Source organism: Macrotis lagotis, chromosome 1 (assembly GCF_037893015.1).
Source record: "Macrotis lagotis isolate mMagLag1 chromosome 1, bilby.v1.9.chrom.fasta, whole genome shotgun sequence".
Taxonomy (NCBI): domain Eukaryota; kingdom Metazoa; phylum Chordata; class Mammalia; order Peramelemorphia; family Peramelidae; genus Macrotis; species Macrotis lagotis.
The window spans coordinates 911487256-911506664 of record NC_133658.1 but is presented as its reverse complement, the minus strand read 5'-3'; the positions used below and the strand labels follow the sequence as shown (position 1 = coordinate 911506664).

Below are 19409 nucleotides of genomic sequence, written 5' to 3'. Positions count from 1 at the left end.
TTTATATTTTGCAGATCAGTGACCCATTGAAATGTGTCAATTAACCTCATGAGGGAATTCAATACACTAAAAATCTATTAATAATTTACTACTATAATTATAGAAGAAATTTTCTCATTGCAGAATGCTATGTATTGAGGAAATTATGGGTCTAATGTCCAATACTAAACTCTATATGCAGGCTTCTAGGCTACCAAAGACAAAAATCTAGATAGTCCCTGCCCTAAAGCAGTTTTTAATTCTGCTATGAATAAAGTTCTATGAAGAAACAGATTCTTTTCTGTTTGTATCTGAGATGATACTTCAAGGCTGATTCCTGTGGTAGCAAGGTCACACTGAGTTATTTCATTTCTCTTTCCAGCACACTGAGTTGGACATTCCCTTCTATTAAAGTCTTAGATGTGTTCATTATATGTAAACCAGGGAATTATGCTTCAGCATAGTTGGCTATAGTAAGGTATCTTGAATTCATTACAGCAGAAATGCCTTTTATAGTGCCCATGGTGTAACTATCATGATGATAAAGATAATGGGTAAGAGAATAATGTTTTCAAAGTAAAAGAAAAAGTGGGAGGAATAAAGGAAAGACATAAATAGAGAAAAATGAGGTGTATATGATGAGAAATTAGCATGAAAATTATAGGATGAAGATGATGACACTAATAGTGTGGAGAAGAATAACGATGTAGAAAGAATGAGAGAAGGATGCAATGAAAATAGAGAAAAATAAAGCCCAAAGATAGGACCAAATGGCTGACATTTATATGGTACTTCTTTTAAATATTGGGATTGTTTCAAAAGAATTCTGTAACTTGTGTAGTATTACTTTCATTTTAAATAAAAAGAAAGTAAGGCACAGAAACAAGAAAGGATTTGCCCATTATTCTATAGCAATTATTCCAGGTCAAATATAAATTTCAGTTGAATAGTTCTTTCAGTATTCCACATTGCCTGTCATAGAGGCCTGCAGGTCTTTATCATATACCAAAAGGAGTTCAGTTTTGACCAATTCAAAGACTAACCATGATCTCAAAGGCTTTGATTATAATTGCCATCTTTGAGATTCTCTGAAAAGACACTTTGAGACAATTCAATTTAGCTACCATTCTTTGGGGAACTATATAATTCCTGAATTATCATTGAATTTTAATTCATTTCCAATGAATTTAGTGAATTATGATTTAATTGAGAAAATTCTGAGGAGAAATGAGATTTTAACTTATATCTTGAGAGAATTGAATACTTCTTTTGTTTTTGGATGAGTTCACAGTGGAAGTTGTTGATGGAAGAATGATAATTGACAATGTCTTCATTTTCCTTCTTTTGAAGAGCACAGGGTCAATCTTTCTTATAACCAACACTTTGCTGATATCTATATATCTATACATCTATACATCTATACATCTATACATCTATACATCTATACATCTATACATCTATACATCTATACATCTATACAGCTATACATCTATACATCTATACATCTATACATCTATACATCTATATCGATATCTATCTATCTATCTATCTATCTATCTATTTATCTCTCTCTGTCTCTCTCTATATATATCTATGTCTTTGCACCATTCTTTGGTCAGGATTCAGGATGCTTCAGTGTCTTAGATGGCTTCTTATTGATTTTCTCAAACTATCAAATGTCCAACCTAAATTGATGTATTAATGAATACAATGCTTTAAATTATATCTAGCAAGGGACCCATGATGGGACTATCATCTTATTCCTCATTTATGTCTCTCCTCATATGGACCAGAATCACATGACTCTTTTAACTGTCATATCACACTATTGGCTGCAGTTCTACAATTCATTTAAATACTAAATCCTTTGTTTAGACTGCTGAATTATATTTCTCCCCAAGGGAAAAGATAGAAATATAAAACTTCATTGCAAGTTTGTATAGTGAAGTAAAACTAATCTCTCCCAACAAACTATGTCTGAGTTTTAATGCTGGGTGCATCACTTCTATGTCAGTAATGTGTGTAGCATGTTTAAACACTTTTTTTTCCTTTTAAAGATTTTATTTATTTTGAGTTTTCCAATTTTTCTCCTGATCTTGCTTACCTCCCCCCACCCCCACAGAAGGCAATTTGCCAGTGTTTACATTGTTTCCATGGTATACACTGATCCAAATTGAATGTGATGAGAGAGAAATCATATCCTTAAGGAAGAAACATAAAGTATAAGAGATAGCAAGATTGCATAATAAGATATCAGTTTTTTTCCCTAAATTAAAAGTAATAGTCCTTGGTCTTTGTTCAAACTCCACAGTTCTTTCTCTGGATACAGATGGTATTCTCCATGCAGACGGTCCCAAATTGTCCCTGGTTGTTGCACTGATGGAATGAGTGAGTCCATCAAAGTTGATCATCACCCCCATGTTGCTGTTAGGGTGTACAATGTTATTCTGGTTCTGCTCATCTCGCTCAGCATCAGTTCATGCAAATCCTTCCAGGCTTCCCTGAATTCCCATCCCTCCTGGTTTCTAATAGAACAGTAGTATCCCATCACATAAATATACCACAGTTTATTAAGCCATTCCCCAATTGAAGGACATTTACTTGATTTCCAATTCTTTGCCACCACAAACAGGGCTGCTATGAATAGTTTTGCTCAAGTATTTTTTACTCTTTTTTCTCATCTTTTCAGGGTATAGGCCCAGTAGTGGTATTGCTGGATCAAAGGGCATGCACATTTTTATTGCCCTTTGGGTATAATTCCAAATTGCTCTTCAGAAAGTTTGGATGAGTTCACAGCTCCACCAACAATGTACCCACATCCCTTCTAACATTGATCTTTGTCCTTTCTGGTCATATTGGCCAGTCTGAGAGGTGTGAGGTGATACCTCAGAGATGCTTTGATTTGCATTTCTCTAATAAGTAATGATTTAGAGCAATTTTTATATGTCTATGGATCCCTTTGATTTCCTTATCTGTAAATTGCCTTTGAATATCCTTTGACCATTTGTCAATTGGGGAATGGCTTTTTTTTAAAATTTGACTCAGTTCTCTGTATAGTTGAGAAATGAGTCCTTTCTCAGAAATACTAGTTGTAAAGATTATTTCCCAATTTACTACATTTCTTTTGGTCTTGGTTACAGTGGCTTTGTCTGTGCAAAAGTTTTTTAATTTAATGTAATCTAAATCATCCAGCTTGTTTTTAGAGATGTTCTCCATCTCTTCCTTAGTCATAAACTGCTTTTCTTTCCATAGATATGTCAGATAAACTACTCCTTGATATTCTAGTTTACTTATAAGATTGTTTTTTATGACTAAATCCTGTATTCATTTGGATCTTATCTTGATATAGGGTGTGAGGTGTTGGTCTAATCTAAGTTTCTTCCATACTAACTTCCAGTTTTCCCAGCAATTTTTATTGAAGAGAGAGATTTTATCCCAATAGCTGTACTCTTTGGGTTTACCAAATATCAGATTACTATAATCATTTCTTGCTATTGCACCTAATCTATTCCACTGGTCTACCACTCTATTTCTTAGTCAATACTAGACAGTTTTGATGACTGATACTTTATAATATAATTTTAGATCTAGTAGGGCTAGGCCACCTTCTTTTGCACTTTTTTTCATTGAATCTCTGGAAATTCTTGACTTTTTATTTTTCTTTTTGAATTTACTTACAACTTTTTCTAACTCATTAAAGTAATGTTTTGGAATTTTGATTGGCAGGGCACCAAACAGGTAGTAGGGATATAGCCACTTTCTTCCTGTCTCATGGATAAGTCATGGGAGTTCATCACTTCTGGGTAAGTATATTCTCTCTGAAAGAGTTACAATTCTCAAGAGAATTCCTTGCTGGAATATAGCCAGTTTCGTTCTATTGGATAGCATTTTGTTTTCCTCTTTACCGCCCCCTCACCTTTTTTTAACCTTTTCATGTATCTCTTGAACCTCCTGTTTGATGTCCAGATTTTCTATTTAGCTCTGGTCTTTTCATCAGGAATTGTTGGAGCTCTCCCATTTCATTAAATGACCATCTTTTTCTCTGGAAGAGAAGGCTCAGTTTTGCCCCATAGTAGATTCTTGACTGCATTCCAAGTTCCCTTGCTCTTCAGATTTTCTCATTCTAGGCCCTTTGATCCCTTAATGTTGATGCAGACAGGTCCTGTGTAATCCTTACTGTGGCTCTTTGGTATTTAAATAGTTTCTTTCTGGTTGATCGCAGGATTTTCTCTTTTATCTGATAGTTCTGGAATTTGGCCACAGCATTGCTTGGTGTTTTATTTTAGGATATCTTTCTGGAAGGGATAGATGTATTCTATCAATAAGTATTTTGCCCTCTGGTCCATGATATCATGGCAATTTTCCATCACTAAATGCTGTAATATTAAGTCCAGGCTTTTTTTTTTTCACTTCAATGTTTTCAGGAAGGCCTATAATTCTCAGGTTTTCACCCTTCAATCCATTCTTGAGGTCAGTGGTTTTGCTGATGAAGTATTGTACATTTTCTTCTATCTTTTAAATTTTTTGGTTTTATTTAACAGACTCCTGCTGTCTCATGAAGTCATTAATTTCCATAGACTTCATTCTTTTTTTTAAGAGAAGAATTTTTTCATTTACCTTTTTGCAACTCCTTTTCCAATTGGTCAGTTCTATTTTTGTAAGAGTTTACAATTTGACCAGTTGAGGTTTTGAGAGAATTGTTTTCTTGTTGCAAGGTGTTAATTTTCTCTCCCCAATTTTCCAATTGATTTTTAAGCTCCTTCTTTATTTCTTCAAAGAAGTCTTTCTGTGTTGGAGAGCAGGTCATATTCTCTTCAGAGGTTCTAGGTCTCTCCGAGTCTTTTCATTCCAAGAGTCTTTCTATGGACCCTCCTTTGTGCTGGTCTTTCTTCATTATCCTAAGACCTTGTGTTGGGGAGGGGCTGGTTCTAGGATCCCTAGAGGCTTTACTCACTGAGTGTAGTATCTCCAGCTGTTCAGTAGGCAGTACTAGAGGTTTTGCTCACTGAGTGTAGTATATATAGCTGGCCAGTAGGGGGTGCTGGTTGCTGGATTGAGGCCCTCACCCTTGGCCTTGAGAAGTGATTGAAGTTGTTGAATAATTTTATCTTTGATCAATGGTGGCCTCTACCCTGGGGTGAACTCATCACTCTCCTATTCACAGCGGATATGGTTCTGCTTCTTGACCTTAGCCTAGGGAGGAAGGTGGGCTGTGATTGTGTTTCTTCTGGGAAGAGGCTTTTGCTGAAATGAAGGTGTGGACTCTGAGTTCCTTCTGACTTGAGGGGCCCAGGGATTGTTGTCTGCAGCTCTCTGACACCGGAACTCTCCCTCTAGCCCTGCCGGCAAACTCCAGAGGGTTAGCGCCACAACCAATGCCTCTGTTCCCTAGTTGGCCTGAGCCCCTGCAGCTGACCAGGCTCTTGACCTGCTGCTGATAGTGCGGGTCTGGTTCTCAGGCCCTCAGGCTTTTGGGCTCCAGTCCCACTGCTAATCAGGGTAATCTGCTGCTGATCCAGGCTCCCAGGCTCTCACCTGTTTCGTGTTCCCAGCTGAGTCTACCCTCTGAGCTTGGTATCACCCACAATTGTGGAAGACAAATCCTGAGGTAGATGTTCTTCTGGCTTTTCTTTCTGGGTTTTGTAGATTGGATTTCTGTTAAAAGGTTTGTCTCATATTATATGTGAGGGAAGATCAGGAGACTAGCACTGTGCCTGTCTTTTCTCCACCGCCTTGGCCGGAAGGCTAAATACTTTTCATTTGGAGTAATAATTTGCTTTTCTAGATGTCCAGAATTAATTCTTTAATTATTATTTCCAGAATTTCCTCCAGAAATTCAAGCAAATTCTACTGGCTTTTATATTTTGCCCAAAGTTTGTATTTGTGAAATTGCATTTTTAAACTTATATAAGAATTTACATAAAGCTTCACTAAACTCCATTTTCTTAGACTGACATGAATATTATTACCTTTAAAGATTTTATGTGCTCATATCCATCTAAAAATTTGGCAAGGGGTCAACTATATCTTTTTATCATTTACTGATAATATATTAAATATCCAGAGCAAAACATAGCTCTACTCAAGATCTCTTTTTAACTTGATTTAAATTATTAATAATTACTCTTTGATTCCAGCCAATTAATCGATTCTGGTTTCTGTTCCATGAAGCATAGTTTTGTCCACACATCAATATCTTTTACAAAATAATAGCAATATTTTATTTTATCTAACACATTGCTAATTTTTTGTGTTGATTTAAAAAAATAAATTTCTATTCCAGGTTCCCTTTTAATTTTTTTTCAACTTTTTAAAAGGCAACCAATGCAATACTCATTACACTTGTGCAATAGTACAAAATAGAATTCAATATTTGCCATGATGTTAAAAACAAGATTAAAAAAATAAAAAATAAAAATCTTCACTGTTTTCTCAGAGTGATTTAGGTCTCTCTCTGGAAATGTATCATTTTTCATTATGAATCCTTTGAAAGTATGGCTCATTGCATTAAATCATAGTAGCTAATTCACAATTGTTTAAGACTATAATATTTTTGGTACTGTATACAATTTTCTGGTTCCTTTGCTAAAATAAAAAAAAGCCCTCTGCAATATTCACTCAAATTACTGTATATTAGAGTATGAAGGCCCTGGAGGCAATGACATTTCACTTCATTTTGGAATTTTCAGTTATTATTATAGTGTCTTTTAAGCCACTAAAAATATTTTCTCTTTGCCTTGGAAATTCTGAAATTTGGCCTTAATATTCCTGGAAGTTTCCATTTTGGAATCTCGTTCAGGAGGTGATTGGTGAATTCTTTCAATTTCTATTTCATTCTCTGGTTCTTGAACATCAGGGCAGTTTTTCCTTGATAATTTCTTGAAGATGTTGTCTTGGGTTCTTTTGATCATGTCTTTCAAGTAGTTCAATAATTTTAAAATCATCTCTTCTTGATCTATTTTCAGTTAAATTTTTTTCCCAGTGAGATGATTTATATTGTCTTATATTTTTCATTCTTTTGGTTTTGTTACTTGATTTCTCACAGTCACATTTACTTCTTTTTTCTGCACTCTAAATTTTATTAAATGTGTTGATTCTATTTTATTTTTTAAAAAATTTCCCCTCAGATACATACAAAAGCAATTTTCAACATTTACTTCCAAAACTTTGAGTTCTAAATTCTTTCCTTTCTTCCCCACCCTACATCCCTCATTACTTGGTGTAGATTAAGACTGTGTAGCCAAGAAAAACATTACTCCTCTTTCTGGACTGAGACCTAGGACTCTAATCTTGGATTGTGACCCAGATCCAAGTATGTGCAAAGCAAAAGAGTCTTGCCTCAGTGATAGCAAAGAGAACTCCATAATCTCCTTCTCATCCCCTTACTGTCTATGAGTCAAGAGCTCCAGAAGCAGCTTCCCCTGGCACTGAACCAGTGGCTCCCAAGATATTCCCAGTAAAACCTGGAAAACCTTACATGCACAGATGCAAGGGGAAATGTGCTATATACAAAGTAATACCAATATTGTAGGATCATCAGTTGTTAGTGATAGCCTTTCTCAGCAATGATGTGACCCAAGACAAGTCTGAGGAACTTAAGATAAAGGATACTATCCATCAAAGACAAAGTTGATGATGTCTTAATACAGATTGAAGCATACTTTTTAATTTCATTTTTCTTGATATTTTTATGGGGGGACAGGCTAAATTAATTTTCACAACATGACTATTATGGAAAAGTTTTCCAAAACTACACAGTTTAACCTGTCTCACATGCTTTCTCATTGAAGGGTAGGGGGATGGAAAAAAGGGAGAGAATTCAGAACTCAAAGTTTAGAAAAATGAATGTTAAAATAAACTGGAAGAAAATAAAAAAAATTAAAAATCTCTGAAGTTAGATTTGAGCTCAGATCATCCCTGACTAAATTTAGCAATGTACCATCTAGTTTCCTCAAACTACACTCATTTCCCAAATCACATAACAGTTCTGGTGTTCATATTTTCTCAACTTTTAGCTTAAAAGTTTTCTGATTCATCATTCTCCATTTGCTCTATAGCTTGTCACATCTATATGAACAAATGCTTATTTGGAACTTGGAATCAGATTTAATTTTAGTAATTGCTTCTCATATTACTGACTAGACCTATGCACCAAAAAGATAATAATAATAATAATAATAATAATTAACCAGCTTAATGCAAAAACAGAATTACATTCAAGACTAGTGCTTTCCCTTAAAGGATTCACTATTTGAAATGAGCAACAACATTTATTGAATACACTATAATCAATGCTTTCCTTCCTTCTATTTCCTTCTAATTCTTTGCAGTCTGGCATCTGTCCTCATCAATCAAATAAAGTTGCTTTTTTCCCAGATTACTATTGATCTGATTGCTAAATCAAATCACCTCTCAATCCTAAACTTTCTTGATCTCTCAACAACCTTTGAGCCTGTCGATTAGTCAATTGATCTACATTAAGTGCTTACAATGTACCAGGAACTGTGCATCACCCTCTTCTGCTTGACTATATACTTTCTAGGTTGACATGCTACCATTCTACCTTAAAATTCCTCCTCTACCTGTTTCTTTTTTTGTCAGTCAATTTTTTTTAGGTTTTTGCAAGGCAAACGGGGTTAAGTGGCTTGCCCAAGTCCATACAGCTAGGTAATTATTAAGTGTCTGAGACCAGATTTGAACCCAGGTACTTCTGACTCCAAGGCCGGTACTTTATCCATTACGCCACCTAGCAGCCCCCTTACTTTGAGTTTTTAAAATGTAAAGTGCTACGTACTCCTTTCAATTAATTTTCTGTATTATGAATCCTCTATTCAAATTTCTCTATATTATAAATGCCTAGTGACTGACTCATTTTATGACTTTATTAGAAGCACATACATACATAGATTATTCTTTAAAATATTTGAAAATGATGTGCTTTGTTGTTTTTCAATCAATTCAGTCATGGAGATCTTTTGTGATTTCATTTGGAACTTTCTTAGCAAGAAAGTAGTTTGACCTTTTCTCCTTTGGTTAATTCTATTGATAAATAATTTGAGGCAAGTAGTAGATTGCCCAGGATCATACAATTAATAAGTGTCTTTGGTCACACTTAAACTCTGGTCTTCCTGTCTCTGGGATAGGAGCTATCCACTATGCCACATAATTAAGGATCATTAGTTATTTACATTTTCTTCTTTTTTCCTTTATAGGGCTAAAAATAAGATCCCAGAATTTCAGTCTTTTGTATCATCACCTCCTACATATATATGTATACTACCCCTATATCAATTTCATCTATCTATCTATCTATCTATCTATCTATCTATCTATCTATCTATCTATCTATCTATAGATATATCTATCTGTCTGTCTGATTGTCTGTCTGTCTGTCTATCTGCCTGTCAGTCAATCTGTCTTTGCTGTGTCTGTCTGTCTATCTATCTATCTGGAGATTCAATCCCTTGATGCAACTGTATACAAGAGACAATACAAAAAACAAATGAATTTTGTAATGAAAAATATATTTAATGTATATGTATCTTCTTTTCAGGAAGGTTAGAGAGGATGAAGAGGAAAAAAGGGAGTATCTCTGGGAGAGAGAGACAAATTAAGCAGAAGACTAACCCATGATATGGGTGAAAAAATGGAAAGGAAGTGTTTTTCATGCAAAAATCATGGAAGAATTTCTCCAAATCAAAAATGAATTGAGTGGGGGGGGAGGAGAGATAACAATGCAAGATGCATCATCAGATTCATGAAATTGAGGGCCCTAATGAAACTGATGCCTCAGAAGGTATTTGAACAGTGTGGTATGTATAAGAATAGAGTTCAGTAGAATCAAGAGTTCAGACAGGTTTCACAGGGATATTTCAAAGCAAGACTACTTTGTGTTAATTTGTAAACATCTCACACTATTAGTGGAAGTCATGCAAAACATTTCAGAATGACTTAGCAATTGGTATTATTCTTTAAAGTTTTCTTGGTGTTCCTCTCTGGCTGTAGAAGGAGCATATAGCATTTGGGGATGAAGATGCAGCCTAACGAGCCACTACTGGAGCTCAAGATGGAGAAGACCTCCACAGCCATCATCATTTTCTCCTTGGTGCTCTAGTATGTGGGGAGGAAGGAGATCCAGACACTGCAGAATAGCAGCATGCTGAAGGTGATGAACCTGGCTTCAATGAAGGTGTTAGGGAGATTTCTGGCCAGAAAAGCCACAATGAAGCTCCTCAGGGCCAAGAATCCCATGTAGCCCAGGACAAAGTAGAAGGCAATGACAGAGCCCTCATTTCACTTCAGGATGATATGTTCATGGTCAGAGTGCATACCTGCCTCTGGGAGTGGGGGAGAGAGCAGCAGCCAGGTTCCACAGAGCATACCTTGAAACAAGGTACAAAAGAGAACAATTGAAATAGGTACTCTGGATCCCACCCATTTCCTGCTCCTGCTACCTGGTCTGGTGGCTCTGAAGGTCAGAACCGCAATGATTGTTTTGGCCAAAATAGAGGAGATGGCCACTGTGAACATGACTCCAAATGTTGTCTGTCGGAGAAGGCAATTGGTTGCAGTTAGACGACCAACGAAGAGTAGAGAGCAGAGGAAGCAGAGGGTGAAGGAGATGAGGAGAATGTAGCTAAGATCCCAGTTATTAGCTTTGACTATGGCGGTGTTTTGATACTTCACAAATACCCACAGAACCAGAGCTGTGAGGAGAGAGAGAAGCAAATATCTATTGAGGCCAAGGTCATTCCCAAAGGCTCTTCATAGGCAAGGAAGGTCACCACTTTGTGGAGACAGAGATTCTTTTCTGTATTGGGATATTGATCTTCAGGACATTTCATGCATTGATCTATTTCTGAAAAGAACAAATAAGGTCTCAGTGTGTTAAACTCATCAAACCTTCCCTATCAGAATGTCAAAAATAGTTGTTAATAAAAATGGCTATATATGTTTCCATATGGATCACTATTTGGTGGCAGTGGATAGAACAGAGAACTTGGAAAGCCTAAGTTTGAATCGTGCTTCAGATATTCCTTGGCTCTTGGCGCCTGGGGCAGTCAATTAATTTATTTCTGCCTCAATTTCATCATTTGTCAAAGGGAGCAGTAATTATGCCTACCTCATATAAATTAACAAATAAATTAATAAATATATTAAATATATTTAATTTAATTTATTTAATATTTAAATACATTAAATAACAAATATAGTATTTTGTAAAACTAAAAGTGCTCTATTAATGCTAGGTAGTATATGAAAATTATTCTTAGAATACTTTAAAAAGAAGAGAATTTTTAATACTACCACCACCACCACCACCACCACCAATAATAAATGTGATAGTTGAATGTCACCAAGTAATCAGTTTATTGTTGACTTGAATTCTTAAATTTAACTTATGTTTTTATGAGTCCATCTCCTTTACTTGGAGCTCTCTATTTTTTATAGTCTCTTCTCACAGCGATATGATTCTATTGTTCTGAATACATTAGTCTATTGAAGTTTCTTTTGGAATGTGGGAGGAGATGCAGTTCCTATAAGTCTCAAAAATCTTGCCTTCTTTGCCTTTCTTATAGATGTTTAATCTATTGATGATGACAGGTATGATGAGCAGGAGACCTAGACTGATGGAATTCCTGAGAAAATCTCAACCCTTTCTCCCAATTATCTTATCTTACATGTGGATAGTGTATATCTATCTATCTATCTATCTATCTATCTATCTATCTATCTATCTATCTATCTATCATCTATTTATCTATCTATGTATATATACATGCATACACATATATATTATATATATAAATAGAAATAAAATCCTAGATTTGTCAACACTTGCTTTGTTGACTTGTGTATCTTATATTTTAAATGTGACATTGCCTTTAGATGCAAAGGCATCCATATGGTAGAAGGGATTAATAAACTTATTACATGGTCTGAGATAAAAGGAGAAAGGATATAATCATTAATTGGACCTTGACCTAGAAAGTACATAATCCAGGATTTGGTTCTAGGGCTCCAAATGATTTAGAGCCCTACTATCACTCAGACTCTTCCAGAACATAGAAACTACTGGCTTAATAGCAAATGATCAAAAATCATTAATTGTAATTGAAAGTTCCTGAATGCCCCCACTTTCTTATACTCTGGGTGTCATGTATCAAGTTGATTCTCCTGCTTCCCCTGGTGGGCAGTGGGGAAATCTCACTGTCTCTTGAATTCTCCATTCAAAAGGGCATGTGTCCTGGTACTCTTGTCTTTGCCCCAGCTCAACTGAAATTGACATTAAACCAAAAAAAAATACTCCAAAACCAAAACCAAAACAACTTGATTTACAAACTGATTTTTTTTTGCAGGCAGCTTTTGTGATATGTGTCCCTAGGAAGAAAAGGCTAGTGATTATTGTGAAATACTCTATTTTCATGTTAACATCATTCATAACAGCAACATTTGTATTATATTCACCTTTTTACCAAACTCTGGCCACTCTATTGCTTTCTCCTGAATGCTGAAATCTTGCCCAAGTGGAGCTTGAGGAATAAACTCTCCCACTTTCTCCAGAACTTCAGTATCATTTTTGAACGTCACATAGTTGAGAATATCATAGTTTGCCACTTCGTTCCTCCTATTATCCAAGTCCACCTGGTTCCTAGCACTGTTGTAAAACTGGAGGTTCTTCAGAAAGGAGTGGAGCTGAAAGGGAAGGACATTAGATGGGAGTTTTCCAGGAGAGTATCTCAGAGATGTTTGCTAGATTCTAATTGAACACTTTTATCAACCATTTAGATATGAACAGGAATAACAGAATAATAACATTTTTCTCATGTCACAAAACTGCATTTTTAAGAACTGGATAACAGTTTAATAAACCTGATAAACAGAACCTGGATCCGTCTTAGTAATCTGGGTCAAATCTCAAACTGGGTGTAGGAATTTTTGGATATGGAGAAAAAGGGCAGAAAGGTGCCTTCAATTTGATGCTTATGGTATTGGGAATGCAGCCAGGAAGAGAGCTTGCAATGTTGCTTTACAGCAAGTAGCGTGCTGCTGAGCCAATCAAACCACTTCCAAAACAATCCAACAAATTTATTTGTTTATTTGTTTATTTTCCAGAAAGTTTTTAGAACCACTTATTAATTATATGTACCACTTGTAAATACTGTGCAAAGTTTCAGAGGTATAAAATGAAAATAAAAAATACCTTTCTTAAAGATCTTACATTCTTTTGAACGATACATCATTGAAATAGAAATCCAAATACAGTATAATTCTGGGAGGAAGAAAAAAAGAGAAGGACTGAATATTTCTATAGTATCCACTATTTACTAGGCACTATGTTAAGGACTATTTTACAAATATTATCTTGTTTGATAAGGGAATTCAGGAAGGATTTTATAAGTGATAATATATAAACTGAGTCTGAAAGGAAAGATCCTTAGGTTAGGCAGGAGTATATCTCAGCCTTAAGTATGATGATGTTTGTCCTTTGTTCTCAAAGAAGACCATGACATCAGGAAAGTGATGCCATGACATGAATGTGAATTTGATTTGAGTGAGAAGGTGCAGTACAAAGTCACCATTCTCACTTTGTCCTCCGGAGCCATCCAGGTCCAATGGCCAGATATGAATCAGGATGACTGGAGATGGACCTGAATGTGAGGAAATCAGGGTGAAGTGTCTTGCCCAAGGTCACACAGCAAGCAAGTGCCTGAGGCTGGATTTGAACTCAGGGTTTCCTGATTTCAGGGTTGGTGCTCTATCTACTGCTCAACCCAAGCAGTAGGTAGAGCACCAACCCTGAAATCAGGAAGCCCTGAGGTCAGATTGTCCAATCTCAATATACATACATCTTATGTATATATATATATGTATATGTGTATAGCAAATACATTTTTGCGTATGCACATACATTGTTGTTTTGTTCTTTTGCTTTTTTTTTAGGGTTTTTTTTTTTTTTGCAAGGCAAACGGGGTTAAGTGGCTTGCCCAAGGCCACACAGCTAGGTCATTATTAAGTGTCTGAGACCGGATTTGAACCCAGGTACTCCTGCCTCCAGGGCCGGTGCTTTATCCACTACGCCACCTAGCCACCCCATTTCCTTTTGCTTTTGAAGACAACCAGTGACATCGTGGGTGATGCTTTCACTTTTATGTGAATTGGATTCAAATGAGACAAATTTGTCCAAAGTTATCAGCCTATCTCTCTCATCCTCAGTCATTGAAATCTAGAGACAGGACAAAATTAAGACAGGAGTGGGATGGCCCAGGATGCAGTAGATGACGTTGACATGACCAAACTCAAAACAACCCTGGTTCAGCTGATTTTATGACTGTTGGAATAAATTGATCTTATCCACCCAATCAGCTAGGGAAAGTATTCACATAGTCGGAATAGATACAACTCTAACTCAACAATAAGTTTCAGGTCTAGTGGTTAGTCGCAGACTGGTTTCGCCTGTCTGCTCGGGAGGTTTTCTGGATGCTACAAATACTACAGCTTCTTACAATAACAGGTGAGACTTGGTGAAATTAGGTGGACACCAATGATGGAGAAGCAGAGCAAGAATGCACTCCATAAGCTCGCACACCATATACCTATGCAGATTTAATCATTTCAGTCCAACTTTTTGTGACCCTATTTGATGTTTCCTTGGCACAAATACAGTAGTATACCATTTTGTTCTCCAACTTATTTGATAGGTTAGGAAAATGAGACAAAAAGAATTAAGTGTATTGCCCAAGTTCCCACAGCTAATGTCTAAAGCCATATTTTATCTAAAGAAGGTGAGTCTTCCTGATTCCAGCACCCTCCGTGCCACTTAACTGAAACTTTATACAAATGTATACATGCACACAGAAATATAGAAATATGCATATGCATATAATTGTGCATATAAACATAAACACACAAATATATGGATATGGATATATGATATATATATATATATATACATATATATACATGATACATGGGTCTAAGTAAATGGATATGTATCTACATATTTTCACAAGCCCATGGATATATGATATATGATATATGATATATATGATACATGTGTCTAAGTAAATATGTGTCTATATATTTTCACAAGCCCACATATATTTTTGTTGTCTCATATATATATATATATATACACATAAATATATAAACTTGCACATGCATATGATTGTGCATATAAACATAAATACACAAATATATGGATATAGATATATGTGCTATATATATATGATACATGTATCTAAGTAAATATATGTGTCTACATATTTTCACAAGCCCACATATATTTCTGTTGTCTCATATAGACATATAAATATAGAAACTTACACATGTACGTAATTGTGCATATAAACATAAATACACAAATATATGGATATAGCTATATGATATATCTATGATACATGTGTCTAAGTAAATATATATGTGTCTACAGATTTTCACAAGCCCACATATATTTCTGTTGTCACACATACACATATTTATTTATTCATGTCTCTTCCCTTGTCAGGTTCTTGAGAGTAAAGGTCTTTTCCCCCATCTTTGATTTCATATCTGCATTTCCTAGCAAATTACTCGTCATATAGTGAGACTTTTATAAATACCTGCTGATTGATTGGCCGTTCTGTAAAGGATAAAGTGGAGATAGGAGATAGGATATAGGTGAAAACCATGCTTTTCAATTTAAAAAATACCTATTACAAACTTCCAAAATATTCTGGGCATCTTCCTAGTTTTGGAAACTAAAAACAAAAATAAGAGAAATCTCTACTCTCAAGTAGATTATATTTTAGAAAAGCCAATATCAAAATCCTTGTTTCCAGACTTAACATCTCAAGATGAAACTCTAGACTGAGCTTGAAGGGTACTCTGATGTCATTTAGTCCAACCTTCTTCATATATAGATGAAGCCTAGGGAGATCAGAGAACTTGCTCAGTGGCACCTATGGAGAAAGTTCCGTGAGAAAGTTTTGCAGGTAGAATTTGAAATCTGTTTCTCTGACTTTAGAACCAGGACAATGTCTATTGCATCACTCTTCTGTGGAATAATTAAGTCTTTAAGGGGAAAAGCAAAGATCCCTGGTTCTGACTTCCTCAGAGCCTACTGAAGGCAAGGAGCCTGCAGTACTGCTGGCCATCCTTTCCCCATAATATCCTCCCTGTCAGTCAATTGAGCCGGATTCTCATTTTACATCCATTCATGTGGATCTGAAATGATCAGAACTCTGAAAATACCAGAACTGATGGTTTTTGGCCACGAATCTACCTGTATCCTCTGCAGGCATTCTACAGAGAAAAATGAGGAGAGCTGTTTGTTAGATCCTTTACTACTTTGTGGACATGATGGTTCTCATTAATTTGGACATCAGAGCTTCTCTGGGATCCTTACCTTCCAAGGGTAAACAATCCTGTGGACACCAGGTAAATCAGATTCCATTTCTGATCTCACAAAGAACATTTCATGAAGAGCCCACATCACAGCATACACAGCATTGTAAACAGAAGAACTCTGATCAGACATATTGATATCAAAATAGCTCAAAGGTAGTGTGTCCAAGGAAGCATTTGGTGAACAGATGCTTCCATCTCCCTTTCCATGTTTATATGTACATCCAAAAGCTGTGTTCCAGAAGTTTTTAAGAAAAATATCATCTGGGTACTTGTCAGGATGAATGTTTTTCAGAAAATGTTTGAAACCAGGAATCTTACAAGTTTGCTCTGAAAATATCAGTGACTCACTAAAATTACCAAAATAGAAATAACCCAGTTTTTTGGCAATATCCCAGTGACTGCTGGAGATCCACATTCTTTTTAGAAGGTGATAAGGATTCTTGGTAAACATCAGACTCAGTAATGAATTTGTATTTCCATAAATAATAGTCACCTTTGCTGTGCAAAATAGCATTCTGTTCATAAAACCTTGATACCAGACAACATCTAGTGCCTGACCAGTGATGATCTCATTAAAGGCCACACAGACATCATTTTGGACCATTTCTTCTTGAAGGTCCTGGAGGAATTTCTCACTTCTTGAATCATTTGAGGTTAGCAGAACCACCCAGGTCCATTTGAAATGCAGCATTAGTCTGACCATGCCAAGGGGAAGGACTGTGTTCCTTGAGGACATCTGATAGACGGAAGGAAACCAGATTGGCTCACTCAGGAGTGGATCAAAGGGATCATAACTGATCTGAATAGGCCAAACATGAGTGGTTTTGAATTCATTGGGTTCATATGACAAAGATTTCCCCACCTAACCCATCTCAACCAACTATCTTTGTTCCCTTGAACCTAGAATAGATTTGTAGTTCATGTCTGACTGTTCAAGTACTTCTGATCATTCAGGTATCATCTCCTTCATCAAATCTACCCTTACTCAAAGAATGTGAATGATTTCTGACTTTTTACTTCTTAAGAGCACTAACACTGAACAATGGGTCTTGCAAATGTTGGAAACAATAACCATTTGCAGAATTCAACTGAATAATTTCAAAGTTTTGTAGTTCAGAATATCCTGATTGCTATAAGTCCTGATGAAGGGAAGCATTTCCATCACCTCACTCTCTGTTTCCTTTCTCTTCTTGAGTCACCTGGAAGATAAACTAGACACCAAAATTCCCCCAAGACCCCCCCCCCCAAGGTTTCTATTTCAAATGACAGACCCTGACCTACAACCAGATAGGTTAAACTGAGCCTATGATTTCCCTACCTGTGGAAACTTAAAGAGTTCAAGCAGGGTTCCCATGCAGAGAGTCATTTCAGAAGTGGCTCCTCCAGTGACTCCTACAGACTTGTCCTTCTTCTTACAGAAATAATTTGGAATGATCTGTCCCTGGCCTGATAGCCAATGAGGGAACTCTCCAAGGTGTTCTCATCACTGTGATAGGCATTGTAGATGTGGAATACCAGGGTAATATTGGGTAACAGATTGGGGTTCCTGTTGATCTCTTCTACAGCAAACATTAAGGCCAGGATCTGATAGTAATGTTTCGGCAGCCACCTGCAGTGGGAGGGATATCATCAGGGATAAGGAATACTTCTGGCTCTTTCTTTCTCCTGAAAAGGAACTGAAAATTTTAGAAGGAGAATTTCCTAATCTATTTGAAGGTTCAATTCTAGGTGCACTTTTCTACAGGACATGATCACTCAACCTTTTTAGTCATTGTTCTAGCCACATTATTATACTCTAAATATTTTACTCTATTACTAGCAATGGCTGAGGCACCAAGGACTTGACTACCCTATTATCGATTCTCAAGGATTCAAGAGTATTACCAGAAATTCTCTCACACTCCATCCAGTTGTTATCAGCACACTTAGAACATAACAGTTGTTCTCTACCAGCTGCTAAGTCATTTCTAAAAATTACAAGAAGCTACTGCAAGAATTATGAAAATTCATCAGATAATCAACAAATGGATTTTTGAAAAGTAAAGCTATTCAGAAAATGATTTAAAAACAAAAAATAAGATAAATACTATTGTAATATAAATAAGTATATTATAATGGTGAATTTTAATAGTAGATAGGAAAATCAGCTATTAAGTAGATAGAAATTAGGTATAGAATTTCAAGTCAAAATATGTCACAATATAATCTCAAATGTATATATATGTATATATATATATATATATATATATATACTAAATATAATAAATAATTTCCCAAACATATTGGAGACATAAAGAAGAAATTTCTTCTCAACTTTGTGAATTGGAGAAGAGATTGTGACCTAATAATTCATATAGAAAATTAAAGAGATAAAATTGAAATTTTTTTATACAAAATTAACAAAACTCTTTCCCTCCCATAAAATACTAAATGCAGTTAAGAGTAGAAAGTAAAATGTTAACAGGTACAACTTTGCATAAATATTTCTCCAAACTGTATAAGGAATTGATTCACATTTGTAAAACCAAGACCAATTTTACAATTATAAATTGTCAAGGCATTTATATGGATAATTCTCAAGGTAAGAAATCCAAACTAAAAGGGATGGAAGAAAGGAGATGGGGTGATAGAAGGTGATAGAAGAGAGGGAAGATCACAGAAGAGGGTAGTGAGTTACAATGTACTTTTGAGGAGGGATAGGGTGAAAGGAGAGAGAGAGAGAGAGAGAGAGAGAGAGAGAGAGAGAGAGAGAGAGAGAGAGAGAGAGAGAGAGAATAGAATCAATGAAATGGAGGGAAATACAGCTAGCAGTAGCAACAGTAGAAAAAAATACTAAAGCAGCTTTTCTGATGGACTTTTGGTAAAGAATGTGATCCATCCCAGAGAGAGCAGATGGTATTTGAACACAGACTGAAGTAAAACTATTTTTCTTTCTTTCACTTTATTTTCCTTGAGGTATCTTTGTGGGGAGAGGAGAGGTTTGTTTACTTTTGCAACAAGACTACAGTAATAATGTGAAAATAAATAATTTTATAAAAGCA

The 19409-nt window shown here is 35.8% G+C and overlaps 1 protein-coding gene across 1 annotated transcript in view; it reads right to left on the bottom strand.

Moving 5' to 3' along the window:
• Window positions 1-9930: 9930 nt before the first annotated feature.
• The window catches only part of LOC141508937 (vomeronasal type-2 receptor 26-like), a 35149-nt gene continuing 25670 nt past the window's right edge, over window positions 9931-19409 (bottom strand). The window contains 6 exon segments of the mRNA XM_074218035.1: window positions 9931-10698; window positions 10701-10837; window positions 12456-12675; window positions 16367-17167; window positions 17687-17826; window positions 17829-17977. Of these exon segments, the coding sequence (XP_074074136.1) occupies window positions 9931-10698; window positions 10701-10837; window positions 12456-12675; window positions 16367-17167; window positions 17687-17826; window positions 17829-17977 (2215 nt within the window).